At 53.7% G+C, this 21218-nt stretch overlaps 1 protein-coding gene across 1 annotated transcript in view; it reads left to right on the plus strand.

The window, feature by feature from the left end:
- The window catches only part of COL5A3 (collagen type V alpha 3 chain), a 34773-nt gene that overhangs the window by 12134 nt on the left and 1421 nt on the right, over window positions 1-21218 (plus strand). The window contains exons 27-64 of the mRNA XM_077121892.1: window positions 1127-1171; window positions 1281-1334; window positions 1486-1593; window positions 2024-2077; window positions 5731-5784; window positions 6639-6683; window positions 6931-6984; window positions 7117-7161; window positions 7546-7599; window positions 7700-7753; window positions 7842-7895; window positions 8022-8129; window positions 8303-8392; window positions 8638-8691; window positions 9532-9639; window positions 9771-9878; window positions 9964-10017; window positions 10597-10650; window positions 11211-11318; window positions 11395-11448; window positions 11632-11685; window positions 11800-11853; window positions 11952-12005; window positions 12539-12646; window positions 13317-13370; window positions 13551-13604; window positions 13876-13929; window positions 14042-14095; window positions 14286-14393; window positions 14550-14603; window positions 15023-15076; window positions 15262-15369; window positions 15676-15729; window positions 15810-15845; window positions 16554-16607; window positions 17288-17504; window positions 17587-17699; window positions 19545-19613. Coding sequence (XP_076978007.1) covers window positions 1127-1171; window positions 1281-1334; window positions 1486-1593; window positions 2024-2077; window positions 5731-5784; window positions 6639-6683; window positions 6931-6984; window positions 7117-7161; window positions 7546-7599; window positions 7700-7753; window positions 7842-7895; window positions 8022-8129; window positions 8303-8392; window positions 8638-8691; window positions 9532-9639; window positions 9771-9878; window positions 9964-10017; window positions 10597-10650; window positions 11211-11318; window positions 11395-11448; window positions 11632-11685; window positions 11800-11853; window positions 11952-12005; window positions 12539-12646; window positions 13317-13370; window positions 13551-13604; window positions 13876-13929; window positions 14042-14095; window positions 14286-14393; window positions 14550-14603; window positions 15023-15076; window positions 15262-15369; window positions 15676-15729; window positions 15810-15845; window positions 16554-16607; window positions 17288-17504; window positions 17587-17699; window positions 19545-19613 — 2712 coding nt within the window. The remainder of the gene's footprint in view (window positions 1-1126; window positions 1172-1280; window positions 1335-1485; window positions 1594-2023; window positions 2078-5730; window positions 5785-6638; window positions 6684-6930; window positions 6985-7116; window positions 7162-7545; window positions 7600-7699; window positions 7754-7841; window positions 7896-8021; window positions 8130-8302; window positions 8393-8637; window positions 8692-9531; window positions 9640-9770; window positions 9879-9963; window positions 10018-10596; window positions 10651-11210; window positions 11319-11394; window positions 11449-11631; window positions 11686-11799; window positions 11854-11951; window positions 12006-12538; window positions 12647-13316; window positions 13371-13550; window positions 13605-13875; window positions 13930-14041; window positions 14096-14285; window positions 14394-14549; window positions 14604-15022; window positions 15077-15261; window positions 15370-15675; window positions 15730-15809; window positions 15846-16553; window positions 16608-17287; window positions 17505-17586; window positions 17700-19544; window positions 19614-21218) is intronic.

The following is a 21218-nucleotide window of genomic DNA, read 5'->3' on the forward strand; positions in this document are numbered from 1 at the left end:
TGAAGTTACAAGTGGTCACCTTGGGTTGAGAACAGTGAAGCCCACCTGCATTCTAAGCCAAACACAATCTCACTCTCAGCATGCAAACTTCATCATAGTCTAAGTTAGGACATTTCAGTCAAGTGGAGATGCAGGGCACACATCCTACAAGTACAGGGTGCTGGGATAATCCAAGGGCTACCTACCCTGCAGCTAGATAGAGTTGTGTTGTCTACCAAGTGTAGGGATGTTGGAGTTCGCGTCTGTATTGTACCTGAGTTCATTGGAGGATCCCTGTGGCATAAGAACAGAATTTGGTGGTAGCCAAAACCAGACAGATGCTTTACATTTTTTGCATTGTAGGCAAGCTTAGTTACACAAGGAAGGCAAGTAGCTATACCTTAGCTGGCCACAGTCCTACTGTGGGTCAGACTTCAGAGTTCCATTGTGGTTAAACATACATACATACAGTTTTGATCTATGTTGTTGCCAAGTCCATTTACATTCTATCCAAGACCAAAGAACAACTGTAGCCAAGCTCGGTTACATTGTAATTAAGCAAATCACACTGTGGCTGGATACACACATGCTATTTTCCAAAACACAGAGTTACGTGGTATCCAAGTACAATTCCACTGTAGCAGCTGAGCTCAGTCTTGTAGTTGCCAAGTGCGGTTTTGCTGCCCAAGCCGGGAATTTGGTATGAGTAGAAACTAGGCTTGCACTGAGCAGTCACGCAGTAGCCAAGCACAGGGCCGTGGAATTGCCAAGAGCAGAGTCATTCTGTAGCCTCTGCACGGATGGGGAAAATTCCTTTGCCTTTACAACAAGATGTTCATCCTCCTTCTACTGCCAGAAGGAACTGTGGACTCGGTGTCCCTGGGAGATGGGAATCAATTGCTCGGAAATTTGGCCTTCCCTGCACACCCCCGCGCAAATGGCCTGGGGAGGCGGCCAGTGGGAAGGGGGGCTGGGAGGCAGCTTTTGCACACCACATCCTCTTGCTTGGGGGAAAGGTCATTTCCTCCGTGGCTATCCCCAGCCCCGCTCCAACCCAGCATCCTCTTGGGACTGTCCTGGCTGGTTTGGAGCAGGGCACTAGAGTTTCTTAAGCTAGGAAGCTGCTGAGTGCTTTCGTATTCCCCAGGGCACCTCTGGCAACCGGGGCCTGCAAGGGGAGAAAGGAGAGAAGGTGAGAAGGGAGGATTTTCTTGGGGAAGGGGGGACCTCAATAAAGAGGCCCTGGCTGGGTCCTCCCCCTGCAGTGCTGACCTCTGACCTCTGTGTTCTTTCCCATTCAGGGAGGGGATGGTTTCCCAGGCTTCAAGGGTGAGGCAGGACTTAAAGGCGATAGGGTAAGGCGAGCTCCAGATGAGGGGGCTGGTGGATCTCAGGGGCTTGGGGAAGACTGGGGGACAGGGTGAGCTGGGCTAAGGTATCGAACAATAGAGGGGGCTAAAGGGGGTAGGAGTGCCAAAGGGACTGACTCTCTCCTCCCTATTCCAGGGGCCCTCTGGACCTCTGGGTCCCCGGGGAGAAGATGGCCCCGAAGGGCTGAAGGGGCAGGCGGGACCACCTGGAGAGGAGGGGCCCCCAGGCTCAGCTGGGGAGAAGGTGAAAGAACCATGGTCACTCCCTCCACTCTCCGCCCTCCAGCTTCCCATCCTGCAGCCATAGTGTCCCCTGTCCCCTTTGCCTTCTGCCCTCTGCCTGTGCATCTCTGGCCTTGGGAGACTGCTATCAGGCTTGTCATCTTCTTTGATGCCTCAGCTCAGGGTTGCAGAGCAATTCTAGGCACATGATTTTATTTTTATCCCCACAATCACTGCATGAAATAGTAGATTAGACCCATTTTACAGACAAGAAAACTGAGGTGCTGGGCACTCAAGTGACCTTCCCAAAGATAAGCCCCTTGCAGGCAGGAGCCAGGACTTAACGTTTCCTTGGCTCCCACCTTCCTGCCCCTCCACCGGTCCACAGCCACCCCTGATCCTTTCTCTCTCAGGCTGCAATTCCTGACCTCTATTCCATCATTTCCCTGCAGGGCAAGCTCGGGGTGCCAGGTCTCCCAGGATATCCTGGCCGTCCAGGTCCTAAGGTGAGGTGCTAGGGGCCGGGATGGGTGGGAGCTGGACTCAGAGACCATTTCACAGCTGGGGGTCAGGCTGTGAACTATCATGTCCCACCAGATGGGTCCTTGAGGAAGTATGGGATCGGGCAGACCTGGGCTCAAATACCTACCACTTACCCTTTGAATGACCTTGGGCAAGTCTTTGAGGCTGCTTTCCTAGAAGCCAATTGGGGATACAGTAGAATATACCCCATTCATTTGATTAATTAATATTGTTGATGGGGATAATAATGAAACTGTAGGCTCCTCCTCATTTGGTGTGATTGAGATTGGCCTTTCAAAGAAGTCGGTTAAGGAGGCGGGTCATTAAAAATACCCGTCTTACATATTTGGAATTAATTATAATGTATAATAAAATGTGCTTACACAAAAATGTACATTTGCTTGCCAGTCTGTGGTCTAATCTAATTAGACTCAACTTTTTTCCCTCAACCACACCTATATTACATCACTGGTGATTTATAGCGTCTATTTATATAAAGTAGAGCAGGAATTTAAAGACACTTAGGAAGAAATCTGCATGCAGATTCTTTCCAGAATTCCACGCCTCTGCCCGCTGAAGCTGGTGCAGTTATTTTACTGACACCTAATTTAACAGCAATATTTTGTTTTTAGTGATTTTCCTTTATATCAAGTCTTTTCCATGTCACTTGGTATTTTTTTTTTAACTTTTAAAATTATATGGTATAACATATATACAAAGCAAAGAAAGAAAAAAGCAATAGTTTTCAAAAGCACTCTTCAACAAGTAGGTACAGGACAGATCCCAGAGTATGTCATGGGCTACCATACAATCCTCTCAGGTTTTTCCTTCTAGCTGCTTCAGCACATTAGAGGCTAGAAGGAATATATATATTTTTTATCATCACAATTGACTTTTTTCTTTTTTGTGAAAAATGACATATATACAAAAAAGCAATAAATTTCAAAGCATAGCACCACAATCAGCTGTAGAACATATTTCAGAGTTTGGTTACAATTCCACAATTTTAAGTTTTTACTTCTAACTGCTCTAAGGTACTGGGGACTAAAGGAGATATCAATTTAATGATTCAGCAATCATGCTCATTTGTTAAATCCTATCTTTATATAATTCCACCATCACTTTTTATCTCTCTATCCCTCTCTTTAGGGGTGTTTGGGCCATTTCACTTAGTTTTGATAGACTTCTCTCTTTTCCTGTCCATATTTTAACAGTTTTTACAAATTTCATTAAATTACCTGACTCTGACAGAAGGTGTAACTGGCATAAACAGGGTTTGGGAATAAACTCCAGGGACCACTGAGTATATTATTCAGTGGGGGGGGACAGAGGTTCAGGGGAATTGAGAGGGAAGCTCCTAGCCAAGCCCGATCTGAGTTTCTCAGGCAATGAGCTGTGCGTTTTGCAAGGGGTATAGTGTATCAGTTAGAGGGAGGTCAGTAATAATAATCATAAATAACAGCCATGGCAGCTAACATTTCTTGAGCATGTGTGATGTGGCAAACAGCATATAAAGCCCTTTATGGGCAGTATTTAATCCTCACCAAAACCTGGTGAGAGAGCTGCTGGTGGTATCTCCAGGTTACAGACAAGGACGCGTGTTGGAGGGGAATCGCCACTTGTCCACGGCCACGCAGCTGGTCAGTCAGGCCAGGCTGGGCAAGTTTCTCTGCGAAAGGCTCACACTCAAGCACAGCTAGAGACTTCCAGAGTGAAGAGGCCTTTAGGTATCCCCTCTGCTTTCCCTTGACATCCAGGCTTCTGCCTGAGCCCCACCCTTGAGCTGGGGGGGATTTTTAAAAATTAATTTTAAAATTAAAACAATATATAATAACAAATGCAAACATTCTTAACTTTTTTTTTTTTTTTTTTTTTTTTTTTTTTTTTTTTAAAGGAAAGACAGAGAGAAGGAAGGAAGGATAGAAGGAAGGAAGGAAGGAAGAAAGGGAAACATCTTTTAAACATTTTCTTGTTTTATTGTATTTTGTTTCTCCGTTTTTTGTTACATGGGCTGGGGCCGGGAATCGAACCGAGGTCCCCCGGCATAGCAGGCAAGCACCTTGCCCGCTGAGCCACCGCGGCCCGCCCACATTCTTAACTTTTGATCATTCAATTCTACATATATAATCAGTAATTCACAATATCATCACATAGTTGCATATTCATCGTCATGATCATTTCTTAGAACATTTGCATCTATTCAGAAAAAGAAATAAAGACAACAGAAAAAAATTCATATATGCCATACCCCTTACCCCTCCCTTTCATTGATCACTAGCATTTCAATCTAAATTTATTTTAGCATTTGTTCCCCCTATTATTTATTTTTATTCCATATGTTCTACTCATCTGTTGACAAGGTAGATAAAAGGAGCATCAGACACAGGTTTTCACAATCACACTGTCACACTGGAACATAGCTCCACATTTTCAGGCAGTTCCCTCCAGCCTCTCCCTTACATCTTGAATAACAAGGTGATATCTACTCAATGCGTAAGAATAACCTCCAGGATAACCTCTCGACTCTGTTTGGAATCTCTCAGCCATTGACACTTTGTCTCATTTCACTCTTCCGGCTTTTGGTCGAGAAGGTTTTCTCAATCCCTTGATGCTGGGTCTCAGCGCATTCTAGGATTTTTCTCAATCCCTTGGAGCTGAGTCCCAGCTCATTCCAGGATATCTGTCCCACATTGCCAGGAAGGTCAGGAGGATCTTTTTAACCAGCCACCCTGACACCCTCTGACAAGCTGTGAACCAAGTGTGATCAATAAAGCTTTGTGCAGCAAAAATAACACCAAACAAAACACACAAAACAAAAAACAATCTGGGATTCGAATCAGATAAAGCTATACAATTGAACGATGCAGGCAAAGCCTTTGGTACAGGCTCTGCAACAAAGTAGGTGCCCAGGGAAGGGGGATTTTGATCAATAGCAGAAGTAGTCATCTGTCAAGTTTGATTGGTAGGAAACTGATTCATCAATAATGAGATATCAACAAGTAAGTGTGTGTGTGTGTGCAGGCTTCTATGGGAAGGCAGGGAAGAGGACCTGGGGTGCAGTTTGACTTGCTGGATTCCGGGGGCTAGATATTTTCTGGCCTAGACCCGTCTGTCTGAGCCATCAGGGTCAGAGGGGATTTCAGATTCCCGTGCTGTCTTCCCTCAGGTTGGGATGGCGCCTCCCAAGATGGCCAGGGTGGCCCTGGCTGGAGTTTGTTGGTTGACAAGGCTCCCGCTAGGCGCTTAGCAGTGGGGAAAGAGAGGAGTGAGGGTATGACCTGGTGGGGAACGTGGAATAAGCAAGCATTATGCTTCAGCTCAAGCATTATGGGGAGGAAAACAGGACAAAGTGGCCAACAGAGGGGGACTTGGAGGACAGAACGTTGGCAGAGGGCTTCTTGGTGGAGGTGACGTTGGCATGAGATCCAAATGATGCTGAGTAGCTGGCTTTGTGGACTCCTGGGAGGAGAGCATTGTAGGCCAAAGGGGCACACTGGACATCCAAGAAACAAGGAGATGCCAGCGTGGCCAGGGGGAGGGACTTGGAGGAGTCTGTGGCTGGAAGGACCAAGGAAGCTTCTGAACTCAGTGGCCCAAATGGGCCTCTTGCCTCTTCCCTTTGGTTTTCTCAACTCAGGGATCTCCTGGATTTCCTGGATCCTTGGGACCATTCGGAGAAAAAGGGAAGCGGGTGAGTCATGCCAGGGAGGCACTGGGACAGGGAAGGGCTGGCCCAAGGGGGGCGGTGTGCGGGGCTGTGCGGGTGGCTGTGTCCTGGAAGCACTCATGTGCACACATGTCCTTGTGTGTCGGGCAGGATACACCTAGCATTACTGCACATATCTGTGAGCACGTGCAGGCCTGGATTCCATGCGGCTCTCAGTGTTGATAGGACAGGGTCTGGGGGCTGCAGCCTGGGGACATGGGATAGCTAAACAACAGCCTAAGCCTGCATCGCAATGCAGGCTGGGGACAGGAGGGGGTGTGCGGGGCACAGGTGCACGTGTGAGCAGATGTCATTATACACATATGCACGTGTGTCTCATTGTACACTGAGTGTGTTTTCGTGCACGCTTCGTGTTGCAGCGGTCCTCTTGCGACCCAGTGTGAATGGACACCCTGCATTTGGACGTGAGCGTGTGTTCATCCCTGTGTGCTGGCCTGTGCCCCCATGTGAAGCCATGCAGAGTTTATGCTGGTGTGTGTGCTTGTGCGGGAATGTCACACGGCGAGCCCTGGGTCTCCACCTGAGGCCATGGCTTGCTGAAGGCACAGCAGGTGACGTGCATTTGTGTGTGGGGCTGTGACCGACGTTAGAACGTGCTTGCTTGCTCGGATCTTGGAGGTGCAGTTGAGTGAGTCACTGGGCCTCTGTGATCATTATGTGGTTGTGTGAGGTTTGTGCCTGTGTATGTGAAGGAAAGGCTTGTGACTACATGCGCAGCACATGTTTTCCCGGGTCTGCGGTTGGGAGTGTTTGTGTGTTTGTGACCTGCCTTTGCACCGAAACTCCTTTCTGCCTGCCGTGCCCTGTTTCCTTTGCAGGGGAAGGCAGGCCAGCCGGGGCAGGAAGGAGAGCGGGGCCCACCAGTAAGAAAGCACCCTATGCAGAGCTGCCCCCCTTCTGTCCCCTGGGTCTTGGGGATCAGGGCAGGGGAAGGAGGGGCTCCGAGAGGAGAGGGGGTGGAGAGGTCATGCGTGGGCAGGGGAGGGGTGCGGGTTGTGTCGGTGTCTCTGGTGGGCACGGAGGGGGTCACAGAGAGGCGGCCTGGGACTTGGTCTTACCTCCAAGGCACCCCACCACCTCCCTGCTAATCTTTGCCTTTTCCCTCTTCAGGGCTCCCGTGGAGAGAGGGGACAACCTGGTGCCACTGGGCAGCCGGGCCCCAAGGTAAGGGGTGGGTGGGGGCTTAAGCCCCCCAGACAGCCCTTTGGCCTCAGGTTTACCCAGCCACTCCCAGTCCCTCCCAGCTCCTCCCAGGTGAGTTGGTCTGGGGCCTGAGTCTCGTTCACTCTGTCCTAGGGAGATGTGGGCCAGGACGGGGCCCCTGGCACACCTGGAGAAAAGGTTAGTTTGTGTGTGTGTGTGTGCGCACGTGTGAGATTCAGGGTGGGGTGCAAACGCACAGGGTGGGAGACATTAGAATGCTGTGGAAAGAGCACTGCCTCTGAAGTCAGAGAGCCTTGAGTTCAAGTCTAAGCTCTGTTAGTCACCAGCTGTGTGACTTTGGGCAAGTTACTTAATCTCTCTGTGTCTCAGTTTCCTCCTCTATAAATGGTAAGACCTAGCTTCCCACCCACAAAGGGCTACAGTGGCGAATGGAGTGACTGGCTATGTGGTGTGCAGAGGCTTGGCCGTACCTGCCTCATCGCCAGCGCTCTGGTTTTCAGAGTGCGGGGCCTGGGGTCCCAGGCAGGAGGGATTGGGTAATGATTTCCGGTTCCGTTCCAGGGTCTCCTCGGTCTGCAAGGCTCTCCTGGGTTCCCTGGGCCAAAGGGTCCCCCCGTGAGTAAGCCCACCCTGACCAGGGGTCGGGTGGGGAGAGTCTGGGTTGGGGGAGCCTCCCCATATCTGTGCCTCAACTCTCCCCAAACTTATCCTCCAGGGCTCCCAGGGGAAAGAGGGGCGACCCGGGCACCCAGGACAAAGAGGGGAATTGGTGAGTGATCCCTTGACCTCTGAGCCCCAAGCCCGTTAGACTCTCCCTTTCTTTCCCTCATGGGACACCCCCATTTTCTTCTCCCCAGGGCTTCCAAGGTCAGACAGGGCCGCCTGGACCAGCCGGTGTTGTGGGTCCCCAGGTCAGAGTGGACCCACAAGCCTCCCCTATTTTGTGCCATTTGGGGGAGATGTGTGTGTGTGTGTGTGTGTAAACTGGAACCCCTGCAGGCCAAGCCCTATTCAAGAGGCATCTTCTTCCCTTCCAGGGAAAGATGGGAGAAGCGGGACCTCTGGGGGAGAGGGGGCCCCCGGGCCCTCCCGGACCCCCTGGTGAACAAGGCCTTCCAGGCCTGGAAGGCAGAGAGGGGGCCAAGGTGAGACCCTGCCCCGTGGGACATCCTGATTGCACAGTCCCAAAGGCCTCTCGATGCCCCCCAGACCTCCTCGAGGCTCAGAACGAGCCCCATGGGGGAGGGGGCCCAGAGTCACAGGGCAGGGGGAGACGCCCCCTCTCTGGAGCCTGACCCCCTCCTCTGCACTCCTGCAGGGGGAATTGGGGCCTCTGGGGCCGCTTGGCAAGGAAGGATCACCTGGACCCAGGGGCTTCCCTGGCCCCCAAGGACCCCCCGGCGACCTGGTGAGTAGCTGGCCACGTTCCTGCCTAGGCTGGGAGGCAGAGGAGGGAAGGGGAACACCGGGGAGGGAGGAGGTGATGCGCCTGGGGTGGGGGCAACTGGGAAGCCAAGGCACAGGGCTGGAGAGGTCTGGGGGACCCAGCAGCCCCAAATCTCGGTGCCCAGTGGGCGGGGGCTGGGGACTGTGAGCTCCCAGGGTGGGGACAGCCTTGGGGCTCACTTGACTCTGCCTCATCTTCTCCTCCAGGGACCTACTGGTTTGAAGGGTGACAAGGGTCCCCCAGGCCCTGTTGGGGCCAATGTAAGTGCAACCCCCCCCTGGCTGGGGCGAAGGGACTCGGGGTCTCTGGGAAGTGGGGTGGAGTCCCGACTTAAGTCAGCCCTCTTGGGGATAAACCCACCTCTGCCACTCCACGGCTGTAGTCACATTTCTCTGTGAGCCTCAGTTTCCTTGACTGTAAAATTCAAACAGCCTTGATGAGGACACCCTGTTGCACTGAGTATTGGAAACCCCACTGAGATGCTGCATCTGCCGACTGCTCACCTATGTGGTGGACATCAGGATGCAAAAACCCCTCTTCTCTTGGAGCTTACATCCCAGTGGGGGGAAGCAAAGGACTCGGGCTGTGAATGCCAAATAGAGAGAAAAGTAGGGTGCATGCAGAGCTATTCCCACCTACTGTCCAGTAGGAGGGTGAGGGAAGGTGACATTTGAGTGAGACCTGCAGAAGGAGAGGGAGGAGTCAGGGGGATGTCTGAGAGAGGAGCAGTCCTGGCAGAGGGAATAGCATGTGCAAAGGCCCTGAGGCTGGCCTGTGCCTGACATGTCTGAGGAACAAGGAGACCTTATGGAGTGGGCGAGGGAAAGAGCAGGAGGAGGAGAGGGCAGGGAAGTGCTGGGGCCAGACTGTGCAGGGCCCTGTGGACTGCAGTGAGGATTTGGCTTTTCCTACTTCAATTAGGTGGGAGCCATGGAGGGTTCTAAGCAAGGGAAAGACAGGTCCCGACGCAGATGCTCCCAGGCGCCCTCTGGTGGCAGTGGGGAGGACAGCAGGTTGGGTCCCAGGCTGATAACCACTGATCCCTGCACATGTGACAGCTATGGCCACTGTTATCCCTGACGCTTTGCCCCTGTTTTCAGGGCTCCCCTGGTGAGCGGGGCCCTTTGGGCCCAACAGGAGGCATTGGACTTCCTGGCCAAAGTGGAGGCCAAGGCCCCGTGGGTCCTGCAGGCGAAAAGGGTTCTCCGGTAAGTGACCTGCCCGGTTCACTCTGCAGGCATCCTCAGACCCCAGCCCTCTTACGTACCCCAGACCCCACCCCTGCAGGGAGCTCCTGCCCTGACCCCTAACACCCCCATTTCAATACTCCCCCCGACAGGGTGAACGTGGCTCCCCTGGCCCCACTGGCAAAGATGGGATCCCAGGGCCCCTGGGGCTTCCTGGACCCCCAGGAGCCGTTGGGCCTTCTGGCGAGGAAGGGGACAAGGTGAGGTTTACAGAGAGGGAGAGTCCGGGGGGAGGAGGTGGGGAAAGGAAAGTCCAGTTCCTCCCTCACCGCGTTGCCTCTGCAGGGAGAGGTGGGCACCCCTGGTCACAAGGGCAGCAAAGGAGACAAGGGGGATGTGGTAAGTCAGGGGCCCTTGGGGGAGGTGAGGGGGGCCAGGGGTGTGGAGAGGGGAGGGGGGAGGCCACAGGGCTTCCTGCCCTGCTGAGCCCCAGCTTGACACCTACAAGGCGTGGGAGCCACCAAAGCTCCCTGGAGTAAAGGTGCCCTAGATCCCACCTGCAGGCAGAGAGGGGTCCCCATAGGGCCAGGAGGGGCTGGGGCCACCACCCACCCCTCTCCCTTTCCTTGGTAGCACACACCAAACTCTTCTTTCTGCATGTGACTCTACTTGGCCATGAGGCATCTCAGTCCAACTTCCCTCCGGAAACTTCAGATCCAGGGCCCAGAGCCACTAAGCCAGCTCTCAGTCCCCGGATCTTGGTGGAAAGGTCCTCATGAGCCAAACTTGAGACAGATGTCCATCTCTGGTCCCTTTCCTTGGTGGCTAGGAAAGCAGGGTTGGGGAAGAGATGGAGCTGCCCCTTTCCAGTGGGGGGATTTTCCTGGTAAGGAGATGTGGGCAGGGAGGCAGTGAGGCATGTCTCCAGTGGTTCCTCAGTCCTGAATCTGAGGGGTTTCCAACTTTTCCTTCCCCCAGGGCCCACCTGGACCAACGGGGATACGGGGTCCTGTGGGGCACCCAGGGTCCCCGGTGAGTGCTTCCAGCTTTGCCACCCCGCCCTGGGTTCCTAATAGGAGGGGAGTGTGTCCTCCACCTGACTCTGACCCAGTCTCAATCCCAACCCTGATCTTCCCCTCAGCGCGACACCCAGTGTGAATGCAAACCTCAAAACTTGACCCAGTCCCAACCCCAAACCCCATCTCAGCCCCAATCTCAACCCTACTTAAGACCTTAATTTCTACCCCATGTCAACCAGACATGATGGTTGCTCAACCCAACCTGACTTACCCATTGAGTCTGACCCTGGCCCTAACCTCAAACCCAACCCTAACTTCCATCTCAGTCCCATATGACCCTTAACCTCATGGCCTCAACCTCAATCCCCAAACCGACTCACCATCCAATGCCAATCTCAAACTGGGTTTGCCTTGACCCTCAACTTGGACTCCAAACTAAGTCCTGACCCTCTGCAAGCTTAATCTCAATGGTGACTCCAACCCTTAACCTCAATCCTGACCCTTGACCCTGATGTCATCTCCAACCTTTGACCCTGACTCTTAATGGTGCTCCTGTCCCTGTCCTCTTCTCAGGGAGCAGACGGGGCTCAGGGACGCCGAGGACCCCCAGGCCTCTTTGGGCAGAAAGGAGATGATGGAGTGAGAGGCTTTGTGGGGGTGATTGGACCTCCTGGCCTGCAGGTGGGTGACCAAGTTAGGAGGTGATGCCTCTCCTTCCCCCCTACCTTGTGCTTCAATCTTGCTTTTTGTTCCACAGGGGCTGCCAGGCCTTCCCGGAGAGAAAGGGGAGGTTGGCGATGTAGGGGCCATGGTATGGACCCCCAGGGGAAGGTGGGATGGGGAGGCAGGGTCACAGGGTGGGGCGGCCAGTGGCTCTGTTTTGGGGGTACAGGGTGCCATTGTCATTTTAAGGGTCTCTGGGCCACCGGCATCAAGGGTCTGTGGTCGTTGTAGACTCTGGAGGCCACCGGATGCTATTCTGACTCCCCCACAGGGTCCCCACGGAGCTCCAGGCCCTCGTGGCCCCCATGGCCCCAGCGGATCAGAGGTGAGAACTCTGTGGGGTGGGGCTGGGATGCTTCAGAGTCGGGGGACACTCACTTCCCAAGAAAGGGGTGTCAAGATTCCACATTCCAACCTCCCCTCCTTGGTGTCTCTCCAGGGCCCTCCAGGGCTACCTGGAGGGGTTGGCCAACCAGGCCCCGTGGGCGAGAAGGTGAGAGACGGAGGGCAGGGTGCTGTGCAGGGTGGGGAGGGGGTGCCAGTCCGCTTGCCAGAATGGGACCCCTTCCCACCCTATTCTGCCTCCTGAAGGGCGAACCAGGGGAAGCTGGTGACCCAGGACCCCCAGGAACACCAGGCATCCCGGTGAGTGATTGTACCCTGAGGTTTTTGCACACATCTTGGGGAACCACTCACCTTTGGGCATCTTGACCCCGGACCCTGGGGCAGTCCTAGGTCACTGACACATGACCTATGGGTACCCCTGGTTCTCTTGGTGAAAGACCCCTGGAAGGTCTCAGATAGGGCTGCTGCATAGAGTCTGGCAGGTGGGGACATGGCCCAAGGGTGCAGAGTCAAGGGGGAAAGTGGGAACTCAAATCCAAACAATCCCCTGGCATGGGGATGCGTTGCCCAGAGGAGCCCTTTACTAATTCACTCAAAGGTGACATGTGGGCTAGACCAACCTTGCCTGTGACATCCTGGTGCCTGGGACATCTGATGCTTGAGCTCTAGAAGTCCTAGATCCCTCTGACCTCTCACCCTTGGGTAACCTAGTCAACCCTGACCCCTGGCCCCAGGAAAATCCCTGCCCACCCTGATTCCAGAATCCAGGTATGCTAATCCTTGATCCCCAGAGAGTCCACACCACATAACCTTTGGCCTCTTTTTTCACAAAGGGGCCCAAGGGAGAAATTGGTGAAAAGGGGGACACAGGCCCATCTGGGGCTGCTGGACCCCCAGGCAAAAAAGGCCCCCCTGGAGAGGATGGAGGCAAAGGGGATGTGGTAAGTCCTGGGGGGTGGGGAGGAGAAAAAAGACAGGGTGGATACTCATGCACACTTGAATCTGCTCCCAAACTTCTAGCCAGGGGTCCCTGTCCCACTATGCATGACCCAATAGGCAGTTCAGAACATGGTTGAATGAATGAACCAAGCAATCCATCCATCAGGCAGCATCAAAATACAGTGGTTATGCATTGTTGTATGGAGTGCAACTTGCATTCACGTGGAATCATTCCAAGGATGTCGGAAAGATCAAGGCTGAGGTTGAAGCTGGGATGGGTTTGGGGTTGAGGCAGGGTTTGGCATTGAAATGGCAGTGGAGACCCTTCCACCATAGAGATGGGATGGGGTGGACTCAGAGCCACCTGAGGGGAGCCAATGAGGAGCTTCAGAGCCTGTGGGGACCCTGATTTGAATCTTGTCACCGCCCCCCCCTTGCTGTGCCGCCCTGTCATCCGGTCCATCTGTGAGTCCTAAGCTGGAAAGATGAGGCCAAATGGCGCACGGAACATTCTTAGTCTAACATCTGCACACATGAAACAAACACCAGAAGGCCAGATACGTTAGGGCGAGCTTTTGTGTCTCGTCCTGGGCCTGGGCAGTTTATCTCTTCAATAAATGAATGAAAGCTCAACAATTCAGAAATACGATAATGAACTATCTTGTGTTCTAGGGCCCCACAGGGCTCCCGGGAGATCTAGGACCGCCAGGAGACCCTGGAGTTTTGGTGGGTGTGGCTCCACTCCCAGGCCCCACGTCCACCGTTTCCCTTGATTATGTCTCCGTCCCCCTCCCTCTGTCGTGGACAGGGTCAGAGGACAGACTCCCACTTTCCTCCAAGCCCACCCCCAAATTCTCACGTACCCCTCAGCTGACGCCCCTCAATTCTGTCTGCTCCCACCCGTAGGGTTCAGATGGTCCCCCAGGGGAGAGGGGAGACCCTGGCGATGTTGGGGGACCGGTGAGTGGGGAAGCAGGGGAGAGGGGGCTGGGGGCTGCTAAGTGGAATTGGGGGGTCAGAGAAGTGGGTTAGGGAGGAACTCAGGGAATGAGCAACCCACCGTCCATGCTTCTGCTTTTCTGGGACCGGCCAAGGATGTGAGTGACTTGGGGGGAGGGAGGTGGCCAGTGCTGGGGTGATGTTTGGGGAAAGCTGATCAGAGATACCCAGAAACATGGTGATGCTCAATCCGCATAAGCTAATGCTATAACTGCTGTTATCATCTCCATAGGGTCCACCCGGTGCTTCTGGGGAGCAGGGGCCCCCTGGGCCCCCTGGCAAGAGGGTGAGTGACAATCCACGTCCTGGCCGCCCTGGCCCCCACCTTGTCCCTCTTGCCCACGCAGTCCCCACTCGCCCACACAGACCCCCACTTACTACTGTCTCTCCCATCTCAGGGTCCTGGAGGCCGCATGGGTCACGAAGGCAGAGAAGGGGAGAAAGGTGCCAAGGTAAGTGCCCCCACCCAGGAGTGGTCCCTTGCTGACCCTCCGCCAGTGGTTGGGGTATCAGGGTGGGGAGGGGGCCAATGATCTCAGATGGGCCCCAATGCCCTCTCCCTTCCTGACAGCTCTTGGCTGGGGTACCCAGCAGGTATCGCCTAACTCCACTTGCCCCCTCCCTTGCCCCTGTTTGTTTCAGGGGGAGCCAGGCCCTGATGGGCCCCCAGGGAGGACAGGTCCAGTGGGGGCTCGAGGGCCCCCTGGGCGTGTGGGGCCTGAGGGTCTCCGCGGGATCCCTGGCCCTGTGGTAAGTGGGTGGGGACTGGGGTGGGAGCTCAGGCTATGTGCTTCCATCATGGGCTGTCTTGTCATAACCGGGAGGAGCTGACCCTGGTGGGGGCTCGGGGATGTCCACCCCAGACTCTGGTAGGGTGGGCACCGCCATGCTCCATTTCATCCTCAGGGTGAGCCAGGCCTCCTGGGACCTCCTGGACAGATGGGCCCTCCAGGCCCCCTGGTAAGAGACTTCCTTGTCCCTGAGGCCCCAGCACTGAGAACCACACTGGGCATCCAGTGACCCTCTAGGGACCATCCACGATGGTTGTGGTGGCTGACCCCTCATTGTCCATCCATCTGAATGTCCACCATGATGACTATACTAATCATCTGTTTTAACCACCCAGCTTCGAATTCTACACTCAGCACGCTGACCCGCCCCCTTGAGTGTCTACACTGACCATCACACTGATCTTAGCCACTGTCTGCTCATACTCGTCATCCTTCAACCCCCCTCATTGTCCCTCACCACCCCCACCCTCTCCTGACATCCCTGTGGTCACACCCCTGCTAATTCCCAGTTGACCGCCCCCAGTCGTCCACCTGGACCTTGAGATTTCCCATTTGAGGATCACCCACTGACCCTCTCTCCCCTTCCAGGGACCTTCTGGCCTCCCGGGGCTGAAGGGCGATGCTGGCCTCAAGGGGGAAAAGGTAACTACACCTCATTCCATTCTTGTCCTCCCCCGTGAACTCCACCTTTACCTCCCCGCCCTGGCCAGAGCACTGGGAAATCAGTGTCTCCTCTGCTCCCAGACTTACTTTCCCACTGCTCCAAGAGAAGAATCTCCCAGCATCTCCTATGTCTTCCCTGCATGTTCTTTTTCTTTTGTCCTCAGGGCCACATTGGATTAATTGGGCTCATTGGCCCCCCTGGGGAGGCTGGCGAGAAAGGGGATCAGGGATTGCCAGGCGTGCAGGGGCCTCCTGGCCCCAGTGGAGATCCCGTGAGTGTGTGTCCTGCCTTGAGTAGGAAGAGCATGTTCCAAGCAGGGGATGGGAAAGGAAGGAGGAGAATGGGGCTCATTTGGAGCTCAATGGGGCTCAGGGTTTAGGGGTTTGGGAAGCCTGGGTCTGGAAGGATAGGGGTTGCATCTTGGGGAAAATGGGGACCTGTGTCTGAGGTCTTGCTGGATGGAGGCTATGTCTGCAATTTGGGGTTTCTCTTTGGGGGTTTGGATGCTGGTCTGAAGGATGTGTCCAGGCAGTAGGGCTGGGCCCCAACGGTGCTGACTCTGATGTCTCTTCTCCAGGGTCCATCTGGTCCTGTTGGCTCCCTGGGCCACCCTGGGGCCCCAGGTGTGGCGGTGAGTATGGGGGTTTGTGGGGTGGGGCCACCCTGGTGGGCTGGGCCAGCACTCCAGCCCTCCCTGTCTCTTCCCCACAGGGCCCTCTCGGACAGAAGGGTTCAAAGGGGTCCCCGGTGAGTATGTGCTGCTCCCTGAGGCTTCTGCACCCCAGTTCCACCCCTGCAACTCCACTCCCCCAGCTCCCCTTCCTCTACCACAGCCACTTCACCAGGGTCCTCAGTATCTCTGGACTCATTCAATTATTCATTCATTGTCATGCATCCAACATGCTTATCGAACACCTACCATTTCATTTCATCAAATCTAAGCTGCCATCAATTGTATAAGGCGCCATTATTTTGTAAACTGCTAAGAAAAAAAAAACCCACTTCTGCCAAATAAACTTTTGCAAAAGATGTTAAAATGCATCTTGATTTCGGAGATGTTCAAATGTGAAAAAAAAAAGTACCCTCTGCTTGGTACTGGACATTGCACTTCCCTCCTCAGGGCTGTGTGTATGAATGTGTGAGAATGTGTGTGAGTATGTATGAGTGTGCATGAGTGCATGTGTGAGTGGGTGTGAGCACATATATATAAGTGCATGTGTGTATGAGTGTGATGTGTGTATGAGCGTGTACACGACTGCATGTGTGAAGGTGAGCACGTGTAAATGAGTAACGTGTGAGCATGCATGTGTATGTGCAGATGAGTGTGAGAATTATGTGTGCACGAGCGTGAGTGTGAGTGCATGTGTGTGTGTATACGTGTGAGTGAGTGTGTGTTGGTGGGAAGGGGCCAGCTCTCCATAGACAGAGCCCACCCCAAGTGACTGCCCCCTACAGGGAGCCCTCGGTCCCCGTGGAGACACCGGCCCCCCCGGCCCCCCAGGGCCTCCGGTGAGTCCCCCAGGGGGAGGGGCTGGGCATCAGGGCTTTGGAGGAGGGCAGGGTGTGTGCCTGGGAGGTCCCCACTGGGTCCCCAGCACTGCCAGGCACACACCAGGTGCCGAGGGGGTGCAGGTGGGGATGATAGTTCCTTAAAAGCCCGGGGTGGGAGGCAGGGATGGGGTGGGGATCAGAGGGGCTATCCTAAGGAGCTCTGGTCTGCTATGCCTCTGCCTTCTCCACCCCATCTCCCTGTCTCTACCTTTGTCTCCCCTCCTCTTCCACCTCTCCCCACCTTTCCCTGTCTGTTCCAATGCATGTTCCACTGTCTCTTGTTTCTCTCTTCTGCCATCTCTCCCTCTCCTCCCTCTCTGTCTCACTCTCTTGCTTCCCTTTCCCTTTCCTTGTCTAACCTTGTGTCCATCTGTCTTTCACTGTCTTACTGTTTTGACCTCTCTCCATCTCCCAACCTCTTTGTCTCCTTCCTGTGCCTCTTACTGCTTCTTTATCTCCCTCCTCCTCCCTGCCCTCTCCCTCCTCCCCACTCCTCCCTGCACCCTCCCTCCTCCCTGCCCTCTCCCTCCTCCTTGCCCTCTTCCTCCTCCCTCCCTCTCTCCCTCATCATGCTCACCACCCCTTGTTGTGTCTCTGCCTCCCCAATCTCTGCTCTTTTCCTCTCCACCACTCCCCAGGGTGCCCCAGCCGAGCTCCATGAGCTGCACCGAAGCCGGCGCTCTGCCCTGATCCCGGGGATGCTGGAGTTCCCAGAGGGCGGCCTGGAGGAGGTGCTGGCCTCGCTCGCATCGCTGAGCTTCGAACTGGAGCAGCTCCGGCGGCCCCCGGGCACGGCCGAGCGCCCAGGCCTCGTGTGCGGCGAGCTGCACCGCAATCACCCGCACCTGCCTGACGGTGAGGGCCGGCCCCTCCCCGGGTGCGCGTGGGGCCCTGGGGCCCCGCCCCCGCTCACCCACCTTGCCTGGCTCTGCGGCAGGGGAATACTGGATTGACCCCAACCAGGGCTGCTCGCGGGACGCGCTCAGGGTTTTCTGCAACTTCACTGCGGGAGGAGAGACCTGCCTGTACCCCGACAAGAAGTTTGAGACCGTAAGTGCCCCTGGAGTGATGGAATGAGGGGATGGAGGTGCCCGAAGGAAGAGGGCTTCGGAACACCTCCTCTCCTCCCCCAGAAAGGGCCGTCCCGCCCCCCACACCCACCCCCCAAACACACCAGGGTTTGTCCAGTACCTTATCCTGGCTTCAGTCAACATTTATTTAGTGCTTACCTTATCCTCTCTGAAGGCTGGGGCTGCATCAGGGAATCAAAAAGAAAAAAGAACCATCTCCCTACTCTCAGGGAGATCACTTTTTATAAGAATTGCAGCGGAGAAAAGCTAGCCAAGAAATCCACAATGGGAGAGAATCCTTAATTAGTGCTTACTGTGTATGCTGGGCCTGGTCTCAGCACTTTGCTGTGTGAATTTATTGAGTCCCAAGCACTCGATGACATAATTTCTATCATCCTTTTCCAGATGGGGAAACTGAGGCTCAGAGCAGGCATATGGTTGTCCAAGGCTGTCGGGCTTGACTCCCAGCCCATGCTCCAGGCTGAGGGCTGGAGATGAGACCTCAAGGGTCCCCAGACATCCTGGGGCTCTTTATTTAGGGGCCCTGAGCCTAACTGGCTCCCTGCTCCATGCTCCCCATTAGCAGTGGGGTACAGAGGGTGAGTGCTGTGGACTCTGGACCCTGCGCCACCTACCTGGGTTGGAATCCCAGATCTGTCACCTCGCTGTTTCCCTCTGTCAAGTGGGCTCAGGAAAGTGTCTCTCTCATTGGGTGGTTGTGCAATTGAGCACCGCTGCAAATATCAGGAAACATTTATTGAACTCTCTAATTTACCTTGGGGCTGTGTGCCACCTCTCCCTGCGGGAAAGCCTTTAGCAATCACAGGGCCAGTGCCAATGGTCAATGATATTCTTATTGTCCCCCAGTGGATGTCTTATTGTCCCCCTAGTGGATGAGAATCTGCACCAACTCAGACCCCCTATCTTTGAGGGTTGCAGGGCAGGACTTGGCCTCTAAACAGCTGCTGGCATTTCAGGGTCTGACTTTCAACGACCTTCCTCTGGCCAAGAGAAAGGCTGGGGAGGGGGGTTAGTGAGGAACCTTTCATGGTTTGGGTTTCCCAGCTGCAGACCCTGAGACAAGGATTTGAGGGCAAGTGGGTGGTGGTCCCAGAAAACATCAGCAGGGAAGGGGGCATGAGGAGGAGAAGGGAAGGCATGGCAGTACAGTAATTAAAAAGTTACTCTTGGTTTGCAAGCATAGAAACCAAAATAAAAACAACCACAATGGTGAAAGCATGAGCAAACATAAAAGTTACTTTTGGGCCAGGCACAAAAGGTGACATATTGTATGAGCCCTTTTAATGTGGCATATTCAGAATAGGCAAATCCATAGAGGTAGAAAGAAAATCAGTGTTTGCCAGGAGGTGGTGGCAGGTGATGTGGAGTGATTATTTCATGGGTTTGGGATGTTTATCTAGGGTGATTAAAAAGTTTGGAAACTAGAAGAGGTGGTTGAGGGACAAACATTGTGAATACTTTGAACTGTGCCCTGGATTATATGTTCTGTAAATTTCCCACCTCACTTTTAAAGACTTACCCTTAGGCACTTTGGGTTCAGTCCCACTGGGGACCTCTGGGAGACAATGTGGAACACAGACCCAAGAGTTTCCCACCTGGGGGGAGAAGGAGCTGGGGTATTTAGACACCAGTGCCTGCTAGTTATGGATGGGGGGCATGAGTCCCTGGCCCCTTGGGTCTGCCTTGTGCACCAGCTGAGCCCACCCCCATGGCCAGAGAGCCCCTTAGCAAGGCTTAATTTGCGGAGGGGACATAGGTGGGCACCAAGGGTGCTTCTCCAGAAGGCTTCTGCTTTGTCTTCCAGGTGAAACTGGCATCCTGGTCCAAGGAGAAACCGGGAAGCTGGTATAGCACATTCCGGCGAGGGAAGAAGGTGAGATGCTAGAGGCCAAGGTGGCGGATGGGATGAACATTGGTGGGGACCGGCATGGGGAATCGGGGTTCTGAGGAGCAAGGTGAACAGGGTAAGCTCTACCTTCTTGTTGCCCACAGGCTGTGGGGTAGGAGAGGGTGGGCGAGCTCAGTGGTGGGCTTGGTGGAAACCCAGGGGCATTCTGCAAAGTTCCTGAAGGCTTTCTGGCAGAGGTCACAGCTCGGCTGAGATCCAAGAATGGGTTGGGTTAACAAGTTAAGGAGGGTAAGGACAAGTGTTCCAGGAAGAGGGAACAGTATATGCAAAGACCCAGAGTCAAGAAAGAGTCTGGTGACTTTGAAGAAAGAAAAGCCAGTTACTCTTCCTTAGAGATTGTGAGGGGGGGGGTACAGAGGGGAAGCCAGTGAGGAGGGCAAGAGCGAGGATGTGAGGGTCCTGTGGGCAGTGGGGAGCCATGGAAGGTGATGAGGTGAGGGAAGGACCCAGAAAATATCTGGGGCTGATGTGAAGGATGGACTAGAGTAATGTCAGGTTTCTAGTCTTGTGTCACTGGTGTCTGGCGAGACTCTTCTCTGAGATAAGGAAATGAGAGCAACAGCTGATTAGAGGGGTGGGGGAATACGAAATTCAGTTTAGGATGTATTTATTTTGTACGCTAAGCGCTGGGAGTGTAGCAAATAAAACCCAGTTCCTGACTTCATGAAGCTGATATTCTAGGGGGAAAAAAGAGATCACCATTGGGAAACAAAAAAGCTAGTATAATATGAGCGTGTTTCTTTAGTTTCACTGAAAGCCAACCCAAAGGCCAGGATTCTAGTAGTTTATCTGGAAGGTGATTCCAGAAAACATCACTTGGGGAATGTGGAAATGATACAGGGATGAGAAGGGAGTAAAAATGATGTCTTATCCAGCCAGTTACATTTTAATATTATATTTTATTTAACCCAGCATATCTAAAACATTGTCATAGCAATATAAGGAATTATGGACATAGTTTGCATTTTTCCCTATATGTTTTTTTGAAATCCGATGTGCATTTTACATTCATAACACATCTCATTTCGGAGTCTAAATTTCATTGGAAATACTTGATCTATGTTTAAATTTCATCCAATCGACAGCTGAAAAGGTCTACTCACATGCATTGTTCCATATGTAAGTTTTTTTTTTTGGAAAACTGGATTGAGATGGCACTATTAATTATGAATTAGATAAGTTTTTTTTAGAAATGCAGCTCCCCAGTTACACTGGCCATTTTAAGTGCTCAGTAGCCACAAGTGGCTGTTCGCTGTCACACTGGGTGGAGCAGGTCTAGGGTATCAGAAGATGGTTAGCTGCACGGTTCTGGGACTGATAAGGGAATGATTGAAGCGAGAGGCAGAATTGTGAGTTCTGCCTGTGGGTGAGGATGTGAAAGGACATCTGGAGATGGTGAACTAAGTGACAAGTTTTGGGGAAGTTAAATGGGCTGGGCATGGTGCATCTACCAGCTGGTGCAAAGGATGGAAAGGATCTGAAGGATAGCTTTTAGGGTGCAGGTAGGCATAGAGGCTGCCCCAGAAATGGGAAGCCGGGAGAGCTCTGCCAATGGATGGAGATTTGGAG

The sequence above is a fragment of the Tamandua tetradactyla genome, chromosome 11 (assembly GCF_023851605.1).
Source record: "Tamandua tetradactyla isolate mTamTet1 chromosome 11, mTamTet1.pri, whole genome shotgun sequence".
NCBI classification, from domain to species: domain Eukaryota; kingdom Metazoa; phylum Chordata; class Mammalia; order Pilosa; family Myrmecophagidae; genus Tamandua; species Tamandua tetradactyla.